General features: G+C 36.1%; 1 protein-coding gene across 1 annotated transcript in view; it reads right to left on the reverse strand.

Moving 5' to 3' along the window:
- LOC149552654 (ASI1-immunoprecipitated protein 1-like) overlaps positions 1-6,973 on the reverse strand; it is a 37,558-nt gene extending 30,585 nt beyond the window's left edge. Inside the window, exon 1 of the mRNA XM_089788224.1 lies at positions 6,041-6,973. Coding sequence (XP_089644350.1) covers positions 6,041-6,523 — 483 coding nt within the window. The 5' untranslated portion in view covers positions 6,524-6,973. The remainder of the gene's footprint in view (positions 1-6,040) is intronic.
- Positions 6,974-9,081: the final 2,108 nt, after the last annotated feature.

Genomic DNA, 9,081 nt, shown 5'->3' on the forward strand with positions numbered 1-9,081 from the left:
CAACTAAACGATGTTGTATTATACATCAGCAATACAATAATCCAGCAACTTATAGATAATTCATAAATGTTATTGTATTATACAACAGCAATACAATAACCAGCAAACTATAAATCCAATCTTAAACACAACTCTACAGTTAGATTGGAAAACTAAAGAGAAGAACCTGTAAGCACAACCGAGACACCTGAAATGATATCTCCCCTGACAATGGGTTTTCGTCCACTGCCTACCTGCACGAGGGGCTACGTCCTCACACTGGCTGAAAGCTGAAGCTTTCTAAAAACTCTCACAAGAGAGAACTGAAAATCTGAATAGTAAATCAAGCATATCCAACAATGAGCCACTTTCTCCTTTTAAAACACAAACCAAGACTCCTCGGCTCCTCTCTAGTTTCGTCTTATTCCCTTGTGGCTCTTCAACTTCCCTAAAGCATTTCGTCTTATTCCTCCTTGCCCCTTTGTCCTTAATATAACATTAAATCAACCTTTTTAATATTTTGAGCCTAAGTCTCAGAGTCAATTTAATATTGCATGAAATAAGACTTCAATATTTTCTAATGTTCCAAAAGGGAACATTACAAAACAACTCTCCTTACTAGTAAATACTAAATATCATGGGATACTACTTAAACCCCCAAATGTTTCTTCTTCAACTCCTTGAAGGCTGATGAGAAGTTTATCAGAAGCCTAACCACATACATTAAAAGGATAACAATTAATGAAAGCCTCAGAGGCCATATTCCAGATGAGTTATAGCCCAGCAAGGCTTCCAAGGGAGGTTATTTTCTTCGTGTTCATGCATATGAAGAAAATCAATACAACAGCAAAGTTATTGAAAAAAAGGTTCTTCATCCCATACTTTCTTGATAAACACAATTATAACTTAATACAAATTATTACTGAATATCATAAATTTTTAAATGTGTTACTTGTAGATTTAAGGTGGAAAGATAATGGTGCTCAAACAACACATCTTCAAAGGCTAACCATCCCTGATTTTTACCAGCCTCGCTGTGTTTTTGAGGTGTCAATGCAATTGAAGTTTGTTTGAAAACATTCACACCTAAAAGAGAAACTCATTGACCCAAGAGCACCTCAATTACATTGCCTTCATCCAATACAACATTTGTTATCAGTACAATAAGATGGATTCAGATGAGATTGTTGAGGATGCAGATAACATATTTATTGACAAAGATCTCATAGAATTGTAAAACATAGCAACAATGCCGAGAAGAGAAACTCATTGACTCAATAACCTTGTCTGCATTCAATACAACTCTTGTTATCAAGACGAAAAAAGCTGGATTCAGATGGGATTGTTAAGGATGAAGATATCATATTCAATGACAATGATCTCATGGAATTGTAGAAAGTAGTAACAACAGCGACAGCATTGGGAGATGACATACTTAATGATTTCTTCCCTCCTCCGAAGGATAATTAATATTTAGCTTTCCACTCCAGGCTGACTGTAACTAGGAAGGGAAAAAAGTTGTAGACTATAACTGTACAACATTAGAATTTTGAAATTCAAGCCTATAAAAGACATGAGGACTTTGTTTCATGACAAATTGATAATCAAAATAGACTTGTTCTTTGAACTCATTCTTATTTACGTAATCTACATTATTTGCCAAGTTTAACACCAAGTCCTTGTCAAATTTAAGGACTCCCAAAAAGTTTAGGCAGGTCAAAAAAATTATACTGCGAGTGGAACAAAAAGAGAACACCAACTGAATTTAAGTCATGAAGCAGTTCAAAGCCATTGCCAACATCATTTTCTTGTTACAGAAAAAAACGAACATGAAATCTCAGTAACTATGAAGATAAGCCACAACATTGACTTTTTGCACTTCCTCAAGTTTCAGTAATATAGAGTAGGAGCAGAAAACAATAGATGTACAAAAAGAAAATGCATTGAAATTAATTGTTGTTCAAAATAATAAAAAGCAATGCTACAAACTGCATCTATTCTATTAAGTCCTATTGACCAAGGAAGTATGTTACATGCAAGTAAAGAAAGGGAGGTCATTTGGGTCCCAAGGAAACATTAGACTACATTTTTAAATTGGTATTAAACATCATTGCGTAGGCCTCTGTAAATTGTGAAATAGTCATTTGCTAGTCTCCAGTTTAGCAATATGGAGATTATTGTTTGACACTTGATGCACTAACCATCCAACAAGTAATACTGATAGTTTTAGGAAAGGTATTATTGAAACTAGAAGTTGTTACCAGTCTTCACATTCAAGCACACCTACATGACTTGATGCAAGCACTTTACTAAGGAGATTACAGATGGCATGCTCCTTCTAGGTAGTGATGAAACAAATGATGAAAACCATGGTATAAACAATCAGCTTCTCACTGACTTGCAACCTGAGCAGTTGGGACTAGTACCCACTAGGTAACTCATCTAGAAACTAGCAAGTACTCGCAAGTCCTAACTTAAAAGACTTGCCTAAAGAAGGAATAGTACAGGCCGTAGCCTGAATATTAAAATTTCTTATTTTCTCATTTACAATCTTGTACCCTGTACTCTTTGTTTTCTGATTTTTAGGTGATTTTGACTCATTTTAGTGATCTTGAACTCATTTGACCCTATTATTATTAGAATTTGAAAGTTATCAACTCTTCTTTTCTTTTTCATTTTGGTTCAGTTTTTTATTTCATTCTTGCTGTTTTGTGGCACTTCTAGGGTTTTGATATTTCATGTTTTGTTTATTCTTTCCTTTCCTTTCTTCAAAAAGAGATAGGGTTTACAGTTTTTAAAGCTTGTTTCCTTTATTTGAAACAGAAATGACACAGAAAAACCTGAGTACGGACAAGACCAAAGATCTTGGTTGGAGGCAAGGCACACAAAATACAAAGATGAGTGGTGGTGTGCAATTTTTGTGGAAACACCTCAAATACCACCCTGCATGAATCCATGGCCAAGATGCACAACTATTAATTCAATGAACCCCAAAGTTATCCTTGCTTTGTATAAGGAGAAGAAATTAGAAAAGAAGAAAACTCGTCTCAAAATTGTCTTTCCCACATATACAAGGCTCATCCACTAGAACTAGAAATACCGATCCATGTTCCAAGGAAGCAAAATTGGAAGTTGCTGATCAATTTGTTAACTATAATTGGGAAAGGATTCAAAGCTCCTTGTCCATATGGTTTGAGTGAGCCCTTGTTGGATGAAGTGTGAAAATTGTGGAGGTCACAGCATAAGATCAAAATAAAGTTTTATGCAAAAGAGTTCTACAATTTTGTTCAACAGGTGGACGGATGGCAAGGACTACACATTAATCAACTTCCTGGCTGCTTTGACTGGATAATTGGTGTTTTTGAAGTCAATAGATGCATCAGTCAAAGTGAAAATTATTGAACTTGAGGCTATGCAATATGTTGGATGAAGTGGTTGTGGATGGTAGCATTAATGCCATTCAAGTTGTGACCACCAATGAAGCAACATATGCAGCAACAAGGGTATTTATCATGAAGAAACACCCTACCATTTTCTGGAACCCTTGTGCTCCCTGTAATCACCCAAAAATGGTCATCTAGGATATGAGCCCCCTTTCTAACATTCTGGCATAATTTACCTAATGCTTATCCTTGATCAAATCTCCAAAAATCCATTTATTTGATTTTATCCTATAGTTTGACCACTTTATCCTAAGTTCATATTTTATTAAAAGAACATGTCCCCCTTTTAATTAAATAAAATTCCCCACTCATCTCTTATCCTAATTTGCGCACACAAAAGAATTTCCCTTATTTAAAAATAAAAGAAAAGACATTTTTGTCCTACATGGGGGACAAAAGTCAACTCTTCATCACAATTGGTGGAAATGCTTGTGCACATGGCTCACTCCCACTTTCAAACTCCACCCTAGATCACATGCATCTTGCCTCATGATCTCTATCATCCATTTCTCTTCAAAAGGGAGAGCTCTCTCCTCACTTCACAACTCCACTCTTTTACTAACGTTATGCTGCACAAGTGGAGATCCCATACTTGTGGAGCTCCTCTTCTTCTATCTTCTATTCTTCATTCTTTATGCTTCTCATTCATTCTAGTTTCTCTCCATGCTTATAGCTTAAATCATCTAAGTCTAAATAGGGGTTGTAAAGGGATGAGGCCGGGATCATGGATACCCCTCAGTCCTTGGTTCTTAACCAAAGAGGCTAGGCGAAAATGCTGAATCTCCATCTAGTTTAGCTTGCATTCTATTCTCTCATTTAGCTCTCATTTGCATTACACTCATTCTAGATTCTTGGATGCTAGGATTCTTGCTCCCATCTTTGAATCTCTCGTTCTATGGTGCACCTTACAAGGGTTGCATAGTTTGGTTCATTTGAGAGCCACCATCTCATAGCCTTTGCAATCATAGATAGAGAGCTATAAGCTGCCTCTTGAGATGCCCTCTTTCATGGGTATTCTCAAGAATAATGGTTTATAGAAGTGTGACACTTTTTGTACACACACTCCCCATTGATCTTTTACTTGAAGATAGAGAAAAACTTAAATGGGTAAAAACAGTGGTGGAAGAGGTAACGAATGTCACCGAACACATCTAAAACAACCCTTGGGTAATTGATCTACAGAGAAAGGATACCAGGGGCATGGAACTTGTATTATTGAGAGCCACGCAAATTGCCAACAACTTCATCACATTGCATAGCATTTCAGATTTACTTATGTCTTTTGAGTAGAAGTTTGTGAGGACAAGATAAATGAAGTCTCCATATTGAATGAAGGCTGAAGCAGAAAGGACCATAGAGACTATCTTTGATTATATGTTTTCCATGAGCACACACAAGCTCCTCGAGGTAAATTTGAACTACCTATTTAAGAACTTCCAGATTTAGAAACCTTCATGACTAATTTTTATTTATTGCTGTTCAAATTTCTATTGATTTTTATTTTTCATATATATATAATTTGGTTTAAGATAATGAACCTTTTCTTAGGATTCTACACTCAATGGATGGTTTAAGAAACCTAATGGGTATATTTATGAGGTCACACACGTGTCCAAAGAGGCCATTCAAAATTACTGTTTGTCCAACAATAGAAAAGTATGACCTCATTTGGCATAAAATGGAATAGAGGCAGAACAAGTGACTTCACCCACTCATACATGTAGCAGCCGACTTTAAGCCTCGGGAAGCTTATCGAAATTGGACAATAGATGAGGGGATATTGAAAAATCAAATCCCACTATATTTTAGTCGCGACTTTTGAGTCAACACTTTCACCATGGGCAATAAACAGCAGATGAATTAGATTAGTTACTGACTTACGGACAGAAAAAATAAATTTCAGTGTGAAATTATGCCACTGAACTTTCCTTTTCTGCAGATACAATCTCGTTTAGAGTATGACAGGAAGACAGTCCACTTGAAGCATGAATCTTATTTTAAAAATAGATCCCCAAAGTTATTAAACACTATAGACTAAAGAATCAAGATAATAGCAGTGGAAAGAACAATCGCAAATTTAAACACTGCAATTAGTCATCATCAAACATATTTTTAAATTTATAATTCGCTTTTTCTCTTTCGCTGCTTGTACAGTTTCTTGCGCAAAATATCAAGCGACATTGATAAAATAACATATTACGCGTGAAACACCTTAGTGTCATGGTTATAGGTTATTTAGATGAAATTCAATAGATGAACCCCAATGGAAGGGTTTTTAGAGACAAATGTTTCGAAGGAAAATAAATTAAAAACAGACGAGTTTCTGTACAAACCAAGCTAAAGATGAAATCGCGTTTAGGTCCTCTGCGGAAGCACTCACACGAGATAAGGGTGAGGACATCCTTAACCCACGGGGTTTTAACACAGGACTCCCAACTGCCCATACCCAAAAAAGGACAAAACTATAGGGGTATATTTGTATTTGATATTTCATCTCAGGTTATCCGCTAGAGGTAGGTGTGCTCATGCAACCACAGTGTTTCATAATTAATGTTAAGACGCTACATGTGCCAGAGCTCAATTGAGCACAAAAATACATCAATGAAGAAAACATATACCTTTAGTAAGTATGCAGCTTCAGCTATATGTTTCTTCGCGAGATTCTTCCGCTTCATTGCAGCTTCCCAATCTGGATCACTGGGATCAATCCAATAACACTGTATTCTTCTCCCAGGAAGCGGTGGACGATCAGGAAACATCTCAGCTTTTGCAAGTGTTGCCCTCACTGGTCTTGGCGCACCGGCAATCATGAAGGCATTCACAGTAATCTCTGTAACTGTATTTTTAGCCTCTCGCTCATTCTGCATTTCAACCAAGGCACATATAGGAGCACTCTTTGTATCCAGATAATTTGGCAAAATTTGGGCATCCAGGACTTTTCCGAATTGTCCAAGTGCTGTATTGAGGACTGGCACCGTGACCTGTGGCGAAAGATTGTCCAGATACACTGTGCGCTTTACTTTCTCTTCAAAAACCGCATAATCTCTCTGTTCTTGGCTCATTGATTTGTTTTTGTTTCCTCGCGGAGATGATTTCTCCATAACTGCTAACGTATCAAGGAACTTCACAAACTACTCCTGTCACAGGGATAACTGAATATGATTCTTCTGGGAGATCGTGAATTCTAGCAACGGGGGAAAGAAGAGATCTGGAGTAATTTTTATGGCTAACAGTGGCAATTTGGTTGTAGTTTTAGAACCAGTTTCAATCGTCTGCATTAAACATTGGAGCAGCCAATTTCTTCCGAGCAAAACTTTTTTCTTTGCGAATTCGCCAAAGCCTTCCTCAGTGCAAAATTTTATTTTGCGTAAATCAATTTCCAAATGCATACCTTACGCATGATGAGACCCGAAGAAGCCAAAATCATCATAATTAGAAGTCGGTTGCAACTACCACATCTTCCAAATGCATACCTTGCGCATGATAGACCCGAAGAAGCTCGGTTTGGGGTTTACGGAACGAATTCTAAATCATATTTAAACCCTAAGTTCAGGCTCCTATGTTAAAAAAAATTTAATTTAACCTTGCGCCATATAACTTAGGGCCCGTTTGGTTGCTGGAATACAACCGGAATAGGAATAGGAATAGGAAATTAGAATATGATTTGTATTCTTTGTTTGGTGCGTGGAATAGGAATAGGGAATAGGAATACATATTCTCATTTTAGCCTCAAAATGAGCTTTTATCCATTCCAAAAAATACCTGTAATTGGAATTGCTATTCTTGCATTCATTTTCGCTTTCTCAAATTTGATTAAATTTTCAAATCCGCTTTGACCTGGGGTGAGCGTGGGAACTTTGTTTTCAATATTTTCAAATATTTCAGCGATTTTCCAATGGCGTCGGTTGCATCTTCAAAATATTTTCAAACGGCGCTGATTGCAAGTTAACCCTATTCCAATTTAAGCTTGCATAACCAAACAAGGGATAAACAAAATTGGATTGCATTTTTCCATTCCTATTCTTCATTTTCCATTCTCATTCAAATTTTCTATTCTAATTCTCAATTCCTACGCTTGCAACCAAACGAGCCCTTAGTGATATGAATGAATTAAGGATTTTAATGACATCCACTAGACTATAGTCTAAGGGAATGGGAATCAAAAGCATTAATCTTGATCTTGATTCCTTTCTAGATCTAACCTCCTGCTATGAATCTTGATATGATATACAAAAATCTAGTAGTTGTTTATATTTTTTACTTACTCTAGATTTTTTATCATAATTTTATGTTATCTTATTAATAATAAACATAAGTACTTGTATGAAATGAAAATCATAAAGTTTCTATAATCCTATATCACCTATTAAAAACTTACAAAACTATTTCTAAAGTAGCTTTTTGTACATATAAAATACTCTTAATATGTTCGTCAATTTATTTGACCATTCAAAAATTTGGCATTACTTTGGAATTTCACAAATGTTATCTCCATCCTACTACATTTTTGCTCCCCTTAAACAAAGTTTCTAGTGTCTAGCCAAAAAAAAAAAATTTGCATCCTTGTGCCTAACCTTCATTGCTCAGAGTAGCTTCATTTCACGTTCCTCTGGCTCACTTAGTCTTCTTTGTATCTCCTCTGCTTGGCACTTGTTGTTGGGCTATCACAAAATAGCCTTGAAACCTCAGCTCAACATTTGCTCCAAGTACTCTTTTCAAATTCTCACATACCATCTGCACTTTATGTGATACTCATCTCTATTCAACCTATTTGGCCAGCCTAGGATACCAAAAATGTATTGCTTCCTTCGGGGCTTCAACTCTTCCTGAAATGATGAATCTTGCACCAAGTTTGACCCATTCAAAGATGGTTTCCAAACCTAATAGCATGTCCTCCTCCACTAGTTTCTTCATAATCCCACTTAATGACTTTTGCATCATTGATCAATTTTGTACCCCATGCCAACACCATACTAATGATATCCATGTTAATGTGATATATGTGTTTAGCCATGATGAATTCATCTCCTAATAGGCCAACACCTCCAATGATGCCTTTATCACCTCCTACACTTCACCTCCCTCAAAAATCTTGTTGTTGCCTTATCATCACCATAGAGAAACTATCCATCTATATTGTAGTTATTTTGCACCAATTAGTAATCTCAAAACTTAACCACATAAATCCACAAATAATAATACAAAAAACTAAATCACGAAGAAATAAGGAACTCATAACATTGTGATTTTTTTAGAGGAAACTCTAAAGGAAAACCTTGATGGGGATGGTACTCACAACTATGTACTAATCTAAAAATACCCTGTTAGGAGTTTTTGACCCTATCAAGAGTAATTACATGTGTATAGTACATTAGTTCTTACTAGAGGTCTGACCCTGGTAGGAGTTGTATTACAATAGGAGGTTGTTCCTCAATGAGGACTCATTGTCTAAATACAAAATGTAATAGTTATAATACCAAAAATGATTGCTCTCACATCACAATGTCTGATTAGTCCACACTATAGATCGCATCTAATTTGATCAATCATCAAGGCTCACAATTGACCATCAAAATAGCATCATAATATCATCACATAACATCAACATACATACATACCTTGCTTGCATGTGAAATCTAACTTTGCTTTATACCATTCT

The sequence above is a fragment of the Cupressus sempervirens genome, chromosome 6 (assembly GCF_028749045.1).
Source record: "Cupressus sempervirens isolate cs-2001-9-10 chromosome 6, ASM2874904v1, whole genome shotgun sequence".
Taxonomy (NCBI): Eukaryota; Viridiplantae; Streptophyta; class Pinopsida; order Cupressales; family Cupressaceae; genus Cupressus; species Cupressus sempervirens.